General features: G+C 36.2%; 1 protein-coding gene and 1 long non-coding RNA gene across 2 annotated transcripts; both read right to left on the bottom strand.

The window, feature by feature from the left end:
* Positions 1 to 2,995: 2,995 nt before the first annotated feature.
* Positions 2,996 to 5,186, bottom strand: LOC131530281 (uncharacterized). The gene is made up of 3 exons (XR_009268348.1): positions 5,018 to 5,186; positions 3,794 to 4,781; positions 2,996 to 3,248 (listed from the first exon to the last, which is right to left on the bottom strand). It is a non-coding gene; the product is annotated as an uncharacterized LOC131530281 (long non-coding RNA).
* A 3,258-nt stretch (positions 5,187 to 8,444) lies between these two features.
* Positions 8,445 to 10,199, bottom strand: foxq2 (forkhead box Q2). Its single transcript, XM_058760460.1, has 2 exons — positions 9,409 to 10,199; positions 8,445 to 8,798 (listed from the first exon to the last, which is right to left on the bottom strand). Exons 1-2 carry the CDS (start codon positions 9,790 to 9,792, stop codon positions 8,445 to 8,447), a joined length of 738 nt encoding a protein of 245 aa, XP_058616443.1. The 5' UTR covers positions 9,793 to 10,199.
* Between the last annotated feature and the right edge of the window lie 6,312 nt (positions 10,200 to 16,511).

Genomic DNA, 16,511 nt, shown 5'->3' with positions numbered 1-16,511 from the left:
AGAAGATATTATCTCAGTTTTCTTTAATACAATAGGGTCAATGGGGTCCAATGTTGTCTTGGACCCCACAAACTATCATTTTATGGACAAAGACAGTTCTTCAACATATTGTCCGCCTCACCAATTAACTCAGATGAAATACAAAATTCCAACTGTTATCACACCTTTATCTCAGCATTTGATAGGGAGTTCCAATTGATCCATCCTTGAGGCCGATTGGCCTGCACTTTGCAGTGTTTGGGGTGCAGGCTATGTTATCTGGGCCGGTATCGCAGGCGGATGTGTGGTGATACGTGTGTATGGCGTGTTAATGCGTGAAGCTGGACTTGCATTGATCTCTATGCAGGATGTCAAACATTTTAGTGGCGATCTCGTCCTTGTTATTGCTCTCCACCGCCAGGCTGTTAATGCATAAAAAATCGTTTGTCCCCATGTTTTCCTCCCCATCTCAATTGGACGCCCAGAGCAACAGAAGAATACCACGTTGTTGTACTCCACGAGCACTCCTCCCCCTCCCTTCTTTCTGTTCTCCTCGTCCCTCATCCTTCCATTTTTGTGTCCATCTATCTTTACGACACCTGGTTTCATCTCCTTAATGTTTCCGGACTTGACAGTCTCCCTGGTCAAAAATTCTTAATTAAGCCTGCTGTGTGTATTTGCAGTTAGGCAAATTGCAACCTGACAGGGCTAATAAAAACATTTTCGAGAGAGGGAAAGCGAAGGAACCGAGCGAAGGTGTGGAGAACCATCATCCACACCCCAACAACCCTATCTGTTCCTTCCTCTCTTTATCACTGTCAGCCATTCCCTGCATCCTCGCATTTTCTACATCACAGCCCAGAGGAAGAAGGATTGATAAATATTGCGGGTCTGCTTTTGCAGGTCTTTAATCTCTCTCCCTTTTTGTTTTGGCCTGCGGGACTCATCGATTAGAACATTAAATCAAAAATCCTGGAGATACAGATATGAAAGTTTTGTTTGCAAGCTTTTCTCTCCTCCGTGGTTGGTACTTACACAGTCATTAGTCTCAGGTTGAGGAAGCTTCTAGAATGTAGCCAGTACAGTGTTTGCTGAACATCTGCCAAAAGACGAAGGTACCGATATCTCAATACATTATAATGTCTTGGGCTCCTGCTTCTGACCTGGAAGGCCATAGATGTTGACCTTATGGAATAATTGGCTACATGGATCCGTAAAGGCCACATAATCTCTGATGATATTTGACACATTGATTCCTCGTATTGTTTTAAGGGATTTCAGAGCTTTTATATTGATGTCTTTACCTTGAAAGATCATATGAAGAAATTACGCTGGAAAAAATGTCACTATCCATTTAATCTAACAATAATTTCTGTCAGTTCTACTGAATTTAATCTTGATTTTCTTCATCAGTAACTATATTCAAATTGTCCAAGTTTAGTGACATTTCATTTTACCTACACACACACACACACACATACATATATATATGTGACCCTGGACCACAAAACCAGTCTTAAGTGTCAATTTTTTCGAAATTGAGATTTATACATCATCTGGAAGCTGAATAAATAAGCTTTCCATTGATGTATGGTTTGTTATGAAGACAATATTTGGCTGAGATACAACTATTTGAAAATCTGGAATCTGAGGGTGCAAAAAAATCTAAATATTGAGAAAAATCGCCTTTAAAGTTGTCCAAATGAATTCTTAGCAATGCATATTACTAATCAAAAACGACGTTTTGATATATTTGCAGTAGTACATTTACAAAATATCTTCATGGAATATTATCTTTACTTAATATACTAATGATTTTTGGCATAAAAGATATAATCTATAATTTTGACCCATACATTATATTTTTGGCTATTGCTGCAAATATACCCCAAATATATATATATTTTTTTTAATTTGACAAAATTAGTTAACAATTTATATAAAGGCGGCACTAAAGGGTTATTAGTTTTAGTCTGTGACTTAATTGTGTATATGTATATGATGTTTTATAATTTCAGAAAACTGCTAGATGAAAGTATATTGTGTCACTCGTACATTGTAAGACACAGCTGTACATGAGCTGACACCTTGTTGTCCATATGCCACTTATCTGAAGTGTGAGAAATCCATTTCTGTAGCGTCAGGCCTTCCTATGAGAGACCACTGGGCTCCTAACACCTCTGGTAATAGTGTATGAGATCCATACCTTCAGCTGAACACCCCGTGGTATTGCTTGCTCATGTGAGAGAGCGGACATCGGCTGTTACGGTCACAGCTTTCTCGACAGAGTGAGGAAGAACAAGAAGCAGAGGTGTCACAGCGTCGTATCGCAACATCTCGAGAAAAGGACTCTTGTGTGCCACGACATGTCGTATTGTCATTGTGTTAAATGCGTGTGTGATTGCATGAGCCTCTTTAGTTGAGGACACTGCAGCTAATCAGCCAAGAGGTCCTGTAGGGTGTTAGTCCTAATGTCGGAGAGTCCTCCTTTCCTCGACAAGAGTCTTGACATCTCTTAACCTCTGTCAATTGTAATGGTATCATTAACAGTGTTTTCTCCTACTGCACAAAGCCAAACAGCTCCTCAAAGACTTGGTCTCCGCGGAGTTGTGCAGGTAGAAGTCAATTTTTTAAAAACACTGTAAAAAGGTAATGTTCTAATACTTTTTCTATTAAATGAATAAATGCAAATAAATGTAAGTAAAAGGCCTACAAGTTAGTACAAAAAAACTGCAAGCAAAGAAAAGCACTGTGTAATTTTTGCCAGTAAACTTTGAATGCTATATTTAGTCCAATGTGTGTTAGTTCTATGTTAATTTATCCCAAAAATCTATTTCCTGAGCAAGTTGACGTGTTGAATCTAATGAGCATTCGCAAATGGTTCTGGTATTTATGAAAAACTCTGTTGGTGAGTTATGACATATCAATGTGATATGGCAACAAATATGCTTTAAAAAGAATACATACAATAATAAAATATTAACCAACAGAAACTGGGATAACAGACAACCACCTAATAAGCAGTAAACATGGCTGTTTTAATGAGATGGAGATAACGATGAACAGGAGGAAGGAACTAAAATGATGGTAGTGTCACTGGTGTCTGTAAGTGGGGTCAGGAGCTTAGTGTCAGTGCTGGAAGGTGAAAGGTCACAGTTCCTATTAAAATACCTTTTAAGAGTCCTTCAGAGATCTTATGTAATAGCGGTGGGTTCAGCGGAGGTTGTTAACCTGCTTATGAGGGATGCTTCCTTTGAATATATGTTGACCTGTGGTAGGTTAATGAGAATGTAGAAATGTTGGTCAAGTTAAAGCTCTTTCAAGGTCTTTTGCATGCAATAGAAATTCAAGTCAAACATTTTTGATAAAACATGATATAAAGTTATTTTACTGTGTAATATGTAATCTAATAATTATAAATGTTTTGTTAGTTAACCTATGTCATGTGATACATTCTAAATTAACTGTATATATGGATGTGTGTGTGTGTGTGTGTGTGTGTATATATATATGACTAAATGAGCCTGAATAAATTATTATAAGTTTGTTATCTTTCAACTTAAACGTGTAGATTTAAACAATGTTATATCATTATTCAGTGTAGCTCAAAAGGTGTTTTTAGATCATATTTAACAGTATTCAGTCTGAAGATGAGCAATATAATACTAAGTAATACTAATGGACAACATGTAAATTGCACCGCTGCCTTCCACTATCACTGCTAATTACATCTGTAATAGGTGCAAGGACACTGTAATGTGAAATATTACTGAATAATCTTTAATAACAGCAGGTACCTGCATCAAGTACTAACCATCTCCCAGGCACCTGGTGTCTTTGTTAGGGATGCGCCATCCTTTTCCTCCTTCTCCAGCTCTACAAGCACTCCGTGTCCACCTTCACCTCTGCACCCCCTTTATCCTCCTCTATCTCTTTCTCTCCATCTTCTCTTAACTCATCTTCCCCCATCCTACCCTTCTATCAGTCCATGACCATTACGCTCATAAATCAATATTGACGACCCATCATCCGAAGGATGAATTACGGAACTGTGGATGGCTATAGTCATGTGACCGGCAGGTTTTACATTATGTTTCGGCCATTTAGTTGACGCCATTATGCACAGCGACTTGGAATGAAGTCCTTTCAATGCAAGGCTGAGGAAGAAGACACATTACCATCTTTAAAAGCACTCCATTGCGGTTTCTCTCCAACTGATAAAGAACGAGGTGTGAAAGAAATGAATAGGCCGCTTGGTGATGCAAAGCAGATACCGTAGCCCTTAACAAGAAGTTTCATACAAACACACACCCACACATTCACGCAGAGGGAATATGATCGATGCTACGTTTTCTGTTTTCTCAAGAGTGTTCCGATGCATTCATCCGCCACACATTGTCAGCAATCAAATGCTCACAATGTTGGACTGAGATTATGGCAGTGTGTCTGTGTATTTGTTGGAAATAGAGGAAGTACAGTCTTTTAGTTGGTTTACTGAGGGACGAGGCCTGTACTTAAGCCTCAAAATGAAAATATGTGGACTGGTAAGAGAGCCAATCACAGAAGTGCTTTCATCGCCCTCTGGCCACTACTGACCTCTTGACCCTGGCCATGACCCCTTAGGCCAAAGGTTACCCTCAGGGGTCAAAAAGGATCACTGGCAGGCAGGACCAAGTGTTGTCGCCATGGAAACCACTGGAGATAGATGAAGATAGGGAGGTAGAGGAGAGATCATGTTGCTTGCCAAGCAAGGTCCTCTTTGTTTCATTGTCCAGTGGTTTTGTTGGTTTAGGATCCCCCTGCTGGACAAAAAACAGTTGGTTTAAGGTTGAAAACTGAATCAGAAAGTCATTCGTAGCTTTTTTTTCTGCTGTACACATTATGACTATTATCCGTTTTCATTCATTTCATTATTTGTTTACAGTGTATTTTTCAGGTTAAGAAAGCACATTGACAGATAGATTGTTCTCCTAATACGGTGAGAAGAATCGGTTTTGAGATGAAATGCTCAACAAGCACATACAAGTGTACTATTTACCATATAGTGTAGTTTTCACTTTATTTTTAAACACGGACGTACGCTATTTCCTGTGAATGCGCGAGACTTCCGATTCATTTTCCGCTACAAGAATAACAACTATTTTACGCTACAAACCAGTGTGTTTATAATTAGGCCTATAATACATTTAATTAACACGTTAACAAACATCTTGTTGAAACATCAAGCAGCACAACGAACTTTTGTATAGCTAAATGGAAACGGTTGATACCTGACCGCTCTTTAATTAAAAGTACGGTGAATAAATAAATCCTGTGAGTACAAGGTAAGTGAGATTATTCTGCCACCTAGTGGTTAGATTGTGTACAGATACAATATAATAGCTACAATGGTGCTCTCTTTCCTCACATTCATATCCTGTCTTTCTCCACTAAAACGAAGCTGAAAGGTGCCAACAAGAGCATCCAAAACAATGATACTTTCACCATTCAGTCATCTTGACTGGAACTTGTCACGCTAAATATTTAAAGAAGCTTCCCCAACACTGCATACATCTGTTGCAATAAGTTTGGTATCCAAAAAAACCCCTCAGAATTCAGATCTGTACAATAGGCAGCCTTCAGTGTCTGATGATCTGGGGTAAGTCTGTCTTAACCAAACTATGCTGACCCTGAGCCGCTGCACAGTTAATCACCAGGTAGCAGAAAGCTTTGGCACCGTAAAGGCGTTTGATCAAATCAGCTTTGGAATGCTGAATTGGACTAAAACCGAGGCCAGAATGTTTTGATCGGCCTTTGCCTCACTACTCATCTCTTCTTACCCCACTGTCCCGTTAATCAGGCCCACGTCTCCAGCGTTAATCTCCGCCCCCTCCCGTCCTCTCCCATGTACCTAATTAGATTAAGGGGATCAACACACCAAGCACTGCTCCACAGCTTAATGGGGTTGAGGGAACAGGCTTTTTATTCAAATGAGAAAATGAACACAAGTCAGTAACACATGCATGTGGCCCTTTACCAGAGATACAGTGAGTCAGACCGTGTGAGCATTTGCACTGTGAGCTTCATTGCTGTTGTGGTGACACTGCATCATTATAGCAATGATGATTTATTGCCAAAATTATTTGAAAAAGAGCAATGAAAATAGACTGACATTCACTCAAAACTGCATGAGTGTGTATAAATGAGATGAAGAGAGAGAGAGAGAGTGCAAACTGCAACCTGTTCAACAGCTTGTATCTTATAAGCATAAGGCACGCATATGCAAGAGTATTAACATCCTAAAGCTGTCAAAGGCAAGAGGATTTAATGCCGAGGACCATTCATGGGAATTAAGCAAATTAATGCAAGAAAAGAAAGATTTGGTTAAGAAAATTTAATTAGATGGCTTTGTAAGAGTGATAATTGCTTAAAAACCTTGTTTCTTGGCTAGGTTCCTACTCCTTTCTTCTATAATTATGCCTTAAAACAATTATGCATGTATTTTTTGTAGCGGAAAATAGTTCTCATGACATTTTTCCAATAAAATATAAAAATAATTATATATAAATACATTTTTATTAAATAATCAACTATTGAAATAGTATTGATAAATATTCAAATAATATTTTAATGCATTTATAAGAAAACCGCATGCTCAGGATCTTGTATAAAATATCTAAAATGTAAGATATAAATATAAATAAATTTTTATTAAATAATGAAGTATTTAAATATTAAAATAATATGAATAAAAAATAATAATGGTATTTAAATCCAACCTTCTTGTCATTATCAGTAAAATCGGGTGATATCTTAATATATACATACATATTAAAACATACATACATAAACACACACACACATATATATCTCGCCCGATTTTACCAATAACGATAACTAGGTTGAATTTAAATATCATTATTATTTATTATTTTAAAACAGTACTGTATATATGACATTATTATTAAGACCTCTCTGAATACAAATGTCAAAAAGAATTTTGACGAGTACCCTAGATTTTTATTTTTATTATTATTGTTTTATTTTGTAGCAAATGTGACGTCTTTACAGCAAGTGTGACATAAATGTGCATGAATAGGGTGTATGAATAGAGTCACTAATTTGACTTCTTTTCTCCAAGTGGGTCAAGGTTATGCAAATGACTGCATACGTGGTGTCTTCATTTTATCTTTTCGAAAGTGAAGTGGGATGAGTGCTGTCTTCCTGAAGCTGGTAGGAATTAGAAACCGATTTCAGAGGCGTCAGAAAGAATGTAAGCTGAAATCATATTTTAGCCACTAATTATTCTGTCCAGATGACTCACATTAGCTCATGACCCTCTTGTTCTGCTCGAGGTAATGCAGTTTTAAGGCTTCATCTTGCCCCACACTCGACTACCTCATCCTTCCCTCCATATTCTCCAGCAGCAGTGTAGGTCCTCACCCCAGGAACGCTTACCAGATTATGCTGTGTGATAAGCTTCCTATTTTTCGAAACTGCATGGAGATTTATGGGATTATCTGGGTACTTATCCCGGAGTCGGCTTTGGGCAGCCTGCCGAAATCTCTTAGGACTCAAGATTTGGCTTCTGAGCTCTTCTGTCTAATTATTATCTGGAGTGGCCGCAGCCGTGAAGAATGTGTTCACTTTTTTACACCATGCACAATGTGCTCCCAGAGAGATGCTTGCACACTAACACGCTTGGTGAGAAATTAAATGGTATTATTGTATTACTGGTCTTAAGAATTTGTTCTGTTGCAGTCTAAGGTTTCACACAGCTTTCCTATATCTGTTTAAGCGCACAGGATTTTTTTTTTCTTCCTTATGGACCTCATTAGTTAAAACTATAAAAGCGTTTATTAAATTTATTTTATTTAATATTTGGTTTATGTATTCCGGGTCGAGTACATAATGTTGATTTATGCAAAAAAGTATTGAGGCACTTACAATGGAAGTAAATGGGGGCCAATCTGTAAACATTAAAAAAACGTATGGTTTCAATAATATAGATGTAAATATGTGTGTCAATGTGATTTTATTGTAAAAAAAACAAAAACAAAAAAAACTACCCTTTTTGTGTAAAGTTGACATGACAATGTAATGCCATAAACACTAAAAAGCGCCTGTTAAAACGATGATTTACACAGTAATACACAAGTTTTAACAGAAGAGTTAATGTAAGTGATATGCCTCACATTTCAAAAAATGGCCCTTCCACAGTAAGTGACTCATCGTAACCTCAATTTTTTGTGATGAGTGGAAATTATTTTTTTGTAGCAATAAACATTATGTCACAATATTCTATTTAACCTGGAATATTCCTTTAAGAAAATGCAATGAGTAAAAAAAAGTGCAACACTTTGTAAATACTTTCCAAATTTATTCATTTCTGTTTCACAAACAGTTTTGCACTTGGCTTACAAAATATGTACAATTACATTTCCAACACTTGAACAGCATGAAGAAATAATTCAGTGTAGCTCCGGTTATATCAGTCCATGAAGGGATGGCCTACGGTGTGTCTGAAGTGCAGCCCAGTTCCAGTACACTCTGGGCGAGAAGCAAATCAATGGATGCGTCGGTGGACAACACCAACATGGTGTCCGTTTCAGGTGGCTGAGGCTTTGGTAACGCGTGGGTAGTGCGAAGGGCAGCTGCCCTGTAACTCTGCGAATCCTTCTCCGGGCACGTCGCCGGTGGTAGTCCCCATTAGAGAAGTCTTGAAAGTTGGCCGGATGAATAGCCCAGAAATGGCCCTTGCCATTGTCACTGCGACCGGCTTTGATGAAGCACTCGTTCAAAGAGAGATTGTGTCTGACGCTGTTTCTCCAGTTCTTGTCCTGTTTAAAGAGTACGTGAATTATGACTCATCTGAAAGCCAGAGATGATACTTTGACTTAATAATGAATATGAGTTCTCAGAGTTGGACTACAATATCTTGCAAATCAGACCAAAATTTTGATGTTGTGACTCAAATTCGCTTTCGATCAAAACTTTTGGATTTACAGATAAAAACCCATATGTAAGTCTTCACCAGATTGTGGGATTCAAAATCTTAATGTAAAATCCTGTGCTTTGTCAGATCGCAAATTCAAATTCAAGTTCATAATATTTGTTCTAGTTTGTTTCGCTTTCTTTCTTTGTGCAGTAGGTCTTCTGAAGAAGTGCTTTGCTACTTCTGAAAGGTTTTGTAGACTTTTGAGCACTTCAAGTAATGTTTAAACATTGAATTCAATTAGAGCTACCGTTTGGTTATGATTACAAATGGGAAGTAATTGGGAAGAAGTCGCAAGGATGTAGATCACTAAGAAGTATGTTGGTGAGATGTAAGTTGTTGTTGAACATCTTACAGATCTTTGACTTTTTGAAAGATTTGTACAAAATTGCTTAACCTAACTTCCAGACAGAACTCTTTGAGGACACTTAGTTGCTTTCATGAAGAGACAATACCTTGCTTTTGAAGTAAGGATAGTGATCCATGATCCATTGGTAAATATCACATAGCAGGAGCTTCTTTTCATCTGAATCCAGGATGGCCATGGAAATGAGGGCAATGTAGGACTGCGCTGGCTTCTCATCCGTTCCTTCACTCTTCAGATTTGTCTTCTCATGTTCCTCTTCACATCTGTTTTCTTCATATTCCCGGTCCTCTGATTTTTCGCTATTCTGCTCTGAGAGAGTTTCATTGACTGTGCTTTGAAGACCTTCAGATGGAGGGCCATTGTCCTCTGGTTCTGCCCTCTCATCGTTGCGTCCTTTATTGTACAACAGATAGTCAATAGTGAACTGAAGTCCCAGTTGTTCTCGATTGCCGCGGCATGCGTTGTCCTCCATTTCTGTATTGTTAGATCTTGGAATCTGTGGCTTAGTGGTCGAAAACCCACTTTATAACATGTTGTCCTGGTTCGATTTTCTTTGTCTTTCCTTGTGTGTTCCGTCTTTTCAAGAAGTGCTGGCAAAGATTAGTCCAACAAACGATTAATTTGGTAGCAGATGTGACGTCAGGCTCTGAGGCATGCGTGGATCGAGTAAACAGGTAAATGCGTTCGTTAAGTTGTGTGTTTGTTCGTTTAGCCACCTGTTCGGAAAAACAACACCACCTCCAGTTGCGAATCTTCCAAGAAAGCCTCCTTCTAGAAAGACTTCTCTCGCAATAACCAGAGCGCTAACACAACTTAATTTAAATGCTCCGCATATTTAACCACGCAATTAGTAGCAAAGTGGGGTACAAGAGAGTTAGAGGCAGGGGGTCTAATTGAGGGGGATTATTTTTATTAAACCAAGCAAATCTGGGTAATTACAAGAGATTACACAGATTAATGTATTTGATTAATGTAAATGGTCTTGGGTGGTGTCTGCAGTGATACAGCATGACCTCTGGGTGTGCTTATTGGGTCAAGTCTTTGGGACTAAAACAAAAGCATTGTGCATTTTAGTTTACTGTAACTTCAAAATGTAAAAATATTTTTGACAATCAGATTTCATGCACTAATGTCAAGATGAAAATTAAAAATTATGATGTGGTATCTATATTTATGATTTTAAAAAAAATACTTTTATTGTGCTTAATCTTTTAAATTAAGGTTTAGATACTGTGTGTTACAGCAATAAACATTTTATACTGCCACTTTATTTAATTACAAACAATAAAGTTACGTTTTTACAGAGCATTTCCAAAAAAAAAAAAAAAAAAAAAACATCAATAGGACATACGTATCTTTTTTTTCTACTTATTCTTTTTTTTTTTCTACACTATTAGTATTAGTATTACTGGCTTTTTCTTTAGGTCTATTGTAAAAAAAAAAGTAATAATTTTTCAAATAATTGCAAAATTTAAAACAATAATTTCTGTTAATATGAAATTTGTTTTCACCATAAAATAAATTATGAAATATTATATGATATATTGATGCATAAAAGTGTACTAAATCAATATAAAAATTTTAACACGTTAATAATAATAAATGATGAATAATAATTAACTGATTAATAATAATACTTTTTTAATAAACTCAAAAATTAAAACAATAATTTTTAAATGGTTAAAAAATAATTTAATATGAAATCTAGTTTCAAAATCAATTATAAAATATAATATATTAAAATATAAAAGTGTCTACAAAATAAATATAACATAAATAAACATTTTTATGTTTATTAATATAAACATTTACATTTATATTAATAAATGTAAATACTTTGTTTAAAACAAAATTCTTTTTTCAGCTTTTATTATCATTCAGCCAAGTTGCTCTTGCAGGCCTTGGTGCTAATTTTACCAAATATTTTGAGATTTAAAACTCACACAAGTACTCTCATAATAGTACATCACATAACAGAAGTGAAATGGGATGATAAGGTATCTCATTATTGTTTCAGTTTATATATAAATCAAATACTATCAGTATTTTCCCTTTTGCTCCAGTATTTAGATTATTTGCTTTATTTTATTTAGTATTAAAGGGCATATTTCAGGTTAGAGACCCCAGTGAGTCGATGTATAGAAAAATAATGTAGGAACTAGATTTTCTTTAAAATAAACTTTAAAATACGCTATTAAGGCTTCTGGAGTCGTTTTTATGAGAGAATTTTACTTCCGCATCTGAAAACCGCCAAAACCGGAAGTGACGCATCAAAAGGGAGAGAGGTGCATGTTAATCATAGGAAAGCAATGGATCGCAATGACAGTTCGGACGCTGAGGAAATTTTAAATGTTTATTTACACTCGTATGACGGACCACAGATAAAATTATGAGCCTGCTATGCGGCCAAGAGAGCAGGGACAGGTCAGGATTAGACAGAACAACGGTCAGAGGAGACAGATTGAGTTGATATACACACACCTTAGCTAACGATATGTATTAATCAGGCAATAGCAAAGCTAGTATTGGTCATCTACGAATATTGATACTTACCAGTAACAGAAACTAATAAGCGTTGATCAGGCGTCACAACTCGTTAATATCCGACACTAAGGTTACGTTATATAGCGGTTTCTCATCACCGCAGGAGAGAGAGATAAACACGTTTTTGATTCATAGGTGCTTGTGTGGTAAATGCAAGGCCATGGTCACAGCTGAGTAAAGTCAGTGCTGCAGGGAGTTAGATGCGTTACACACCGGGTCTTAGTGGAGAATGTGACCCCCACACTTGATGTGCAGTGTCTGAGTCTGCACCCAGGCTTTGAGGCTTGCTGTCTGAACCCGTATGTGCTACAGATAACCTATATATGCACTTCAGACAGGAGCATGGACCTCTCCAGGCCAGAAGACACATGTATGTTTAGGCAGAGATCAATTATTAATCTGAGCTGAATATTTATATGTATAAATACATAGTAAATTAAAGATCTGAATATTTAAACTATCTGAATAATTTTGTTTCTCAATTACAAGTTGCCTATATTTAGGTCACGACTACCAGTAAATGACACTTCTTGATCCTATTGGTATAACACAATAATTATTGACAGGCAAGTTGTCCGCTGGGCCTGTGGTGTTCTGTGCACATCAAGCAACGGCTGTTGTGTCAGCCCTTAGAAGACTTTATAAAGGAAGGAGGAATTTATAAAGATTTTGAATGGCCCCATTTTGGTCACAATAAAAAAATAATCACAATCACAAATTGTTTTACTGTATAAAAACTTGTTTATGAAGTTTACATCATTATATATATATATATATATATATATATATATCAAGCAGATCTGCATTTATGGTTAATTCAATTCAGTTTTATTTATGCAGCACTAAATTATAACAAATATTTCATAGCACAGATAATACCTAACTCAAAACACAACATTTCAACTTTAAAAAAAAAAAAAATATAGTGTTAAATGGTGAATGCTGTGCTAGATACACGCCAGCAGCCTGATCTTGTTGATCCTCTGGAGGGATCTGGAGAGAGGAGCAGGTGTAGTGGAAGACAGACAGTGCTGTGTTCTCGTGGAGCCTGAGGTGACCTGCAGTATTCCCCTCTCAGAGACTCCATGAGGCCTGACACATATGGTGAGAGAAGCTTACGTTTAGATCACATTCACTGCTGACCATGCTTTTCCACTCGGCCTCCATCACATCTGCATCTCCATCAGGAGTGGACGCTGCAGTCCAGTAGAGGTGTTAATAACGGCTGGCCTCCACAGCTTCAGATCTTCACACTCCTATCTTCTAAAGCCTTATAAACACACCACATGACAAAAAAAGTTACCGATTAGTTGTACAAACAATGACACTAAGCTGTAACTAGACTTGATGGTTATAATATTAGCATTATTTAAATAATTATATTCACTGATTTGGTAATTAGCAAATGTTAAAAAACAAGACTTGCGGTGCACAGTTGACATTTTCGTGGAGCAGCATCTCTGACGGATCCGTGAGCATCATGTCTCTGTGCGCACCGAGTCTCACTAGGCTCTTGCTTCGGCATCCCATGTGGAACTCATATCGATGATACTCCTCCGGTGTAAAGTGATCGTTAAGCTACACACCACCGCGTTTCTCGAAGCAGATGCATCAGTGAAGTCCCGTCTCTTCAGCTGCACAAACGCACCGAGGCCCAGAAGATACCGTCCTATTTCTTGTTAGGAAACCTGTGGACTCCATGTCCTGACAGGCTGGAGTTAGTGTTACCTCCACAAACACAATTTACCATGACGATGATAAATTGAAATAAAAATAACTCTCGAAAACACACTGACGCGCGCGCGCTCCACTGAACATCAGCAGCGCGCGGCACACGACTCCCTTATGTGACGTAATATATTGAAAAAAAAAGCGGTTTTTGAGAGCCGTCAAGGAAAGCGTCACTTTTTCTTCTAAATTTGTGCACTCACGTCTTGTAAAACATTTTCAAATCCTGCATTAACGGTTCATATGGTATTTTCATACAAGTTTATATATTCATTTGGAAGAAAAAAAATTAACCTGCAATATGCACTGTAAACATTTGAACCAAGATTTTTATTTTGTATAATAAAACTTGGCAAATAAAATCTTCAATTGCAAAATATAATTTAGATACCACATGTGAACAAGCATGCTGTATTGGTTTCAGATTATCCAAATGAGTGCCCTTAAAGACTTGGTCAATTAGTTCATTATCGGTTTTATGAAGGTAGTGATTGGATTACATGTGAAACTGTGTTCCTGTTAAAGCCACTGTTAGTGTGCTTGTTTGTCTGTTGTTGACCTAACACTTAAGCTGACAATAATATTACTGGGAAACAATGTAATGTCCTCACTCAAAAGGTCGGAGAATTTGGACACGTGGGCTACAGCATATCACTATGACTCGCATGCATATTTGACTTAAAATAACAGCAAGAACACACACACACACACACACACACACATATACATACACACTCCTCCCTATTAGTGCTATATGCAGTCCTGTAATCGAAATCAAGGTTTAATTCAAAGTTTTTTGTATAGCGCTTTTTATAATACAAATAAAGAAAAGAAATTTAAAAAAGAAAAGATTATCGAGCTACACACCGGTCTTTTCTCCAGAAACATGTATATGCTTTTAATGTGTGAATTGTATGTGCCATTAAGACAGTTCCAACCCACAAAGATAATGCTGCTGAATGTTAATGCAAGGCTATTCTAGGAAAATTAAATGTTTAAATATAAATATAAATATTATATATTCATCATACTTGTATATACTGTTTTTTGTTGTTTATTTTCAGATTAGAATTTTTGCTTTGGTAAATTGATGTATCAATATAAAAATTTTTAATGCTGTCAAAATAAAAGTTTTTGTTTGCATAATATGTGTGTGTTCTGTGTATATATATATATAAATACACACACATACAGTATATATTTTGAAAATATTTACATGTATTTACATGTCTATATTTATATTCATATAACTTATATTATAAATAAATATATTTAATATATAAACATAACATATTTTTCTGAAATATATACATGTGTGTGTATTTATATATATATATATATATATATATATATATATATATATACACACACACATAATAAATATACACAGCACACATACATATATTATGTAAACAAAAACTTTTATTTTGGATGCGATTAATCGCGATTAATCTTTAGACAGCACTAATTTACATATTTTCCATTTTGAACACTTGTTGCTTCTCTTCATTGCTTTTTATGTCTGATTAGAAAGTAAACACAATGCTCTCTTTTCATTTGTTGTTTTTTCATTTTAAGTGCATGTACAGTTCATTAAATGTCTGAAATTTAATAAAGAGTTATATGAAAATAAGATAAAATTTCTATTCAACCATCCAACAGAAGAGTTATTATAAAATATTTATTATTATAAACTATTAAAATTACAATCAATAGTTTTAAAAAATATTTTAATGAAAAATATAGGCTAAAATTACATATTGCCACCTGCTGAATACAAAAAGCAACAGTGCTGTGTAGCTTTAACAGATCTTTCCCTAAAAAAAACACTCTGAAATTCTTCCCACAAGAAGTGAGTTAACATGGATTTTATGGAAGAACAGGTGGAATAGCATTACTGTCAGCTTTACGGATCAATGTCTTAAATAACCCTGGGGTGACTTTTGCTTAAGCCAAACCTAATTTTGTTACTCTGTATTGCTAGCTTGTGATTGAGCAAATTGCCATCCTACATTAATAAATCTATAAATTTCCTGTTGCTGTTGTTTTTATTTGACTTCTTGTAACTTTAAAACCACATTTAAAGACAACTTTTGTGAAGACGTTCATAGGCAAACCATTGTTAGACAGCAGCGCCATCTTCTGCCAAATCTGAACACGTGGTTTCCGCAAAGAAAGAGTTCCACCAATAATTAAAATTCGGTCATCTTTTAATGAGCTTATGTTGTTTAAAAAACCCAACATTCTTTCTTCAATGAAACACACACACACACAAAAGAAACGTAGACATACACAGTCACCATTCACTTTCATAGTATGTTTTTCTATACAATGAAAGTGAAAGGAATGAGGCTGTAATTCTGCCTAACATCTCCATTTGTGTTCCACGGAAGAAAGGAAGCCGTATGGGTTTGAAGCAACATGAGGGTGAACAAGAAGGGCTGAACTTGCTTTTCCTAAAAAAAAAAAAAAATAGTATGAGATTACAGTATGACTTGTGGGTACAGGTTCATCATGCTATTACTTTTAATATATGTATACTATATTTAGCTTTGGTTTATTGACCTGTGTAAGGAGCAATGCACCTTTTTATTTCCTTGTTCTGCTTTATTTTTACCTCAGTTATTGACCTCAAACATTCTCTGCGTCCCCTCCCCCACCACATACAATAAAGAAAAACACGGGATGGAGTTTCCTGAGGATTGTGGATTCAGTCTCGTGTGGATTTTCCAGGCTGGTTTACCCAACTATCCTCAAGGAACAAGTGTGTTCGTTGTAATATATGTACAAAGAAATAGTTAACGCCTACGAATATACATCGGAGTTGTTTTAGTGTGCTTCTGTTGTCATTTTAGGGCTGAAAATACACAAAGCGTTCAGACCTCAATATCGTGGTTTTTTACAACTCATGAAGTGGAT

Source organism: Onychostoma macrolepis, chromosome 22 (assembly GCF_012432095.1).
Source record: "Onychostoma macrolepis isolate SWU-2019 chromosome 22, ASM1243209v1, whole genome shotgun sequence".
Taxonomy (NCBI): domain Eukaryota; kingdom Metazoa; phylum Chordata; class Actinopteri; order Cypriniformes; family Cyprinidae; genus Onychostoma; species Onychostoma macrolepis.
This window is presented reverse-complemented; position numbering and strand designations above follow the sequence as displayed.

Coding starts and splice junctions, on each gene's coding strand:
- foxq2 (XM_058760460.1), bottom strand. CDS start 9,792: ATGGAGGACAACGCATGCCGCGGCAATCGAGAACAACTGGGACTTCAG. Junction 8,799..9,408: donor ATCCTTACTTCAAAAGCAAG/GTATTGTCTCTT, acceptor CTCTTTAAACAG/GACAAGAACTGGAGAAACAG.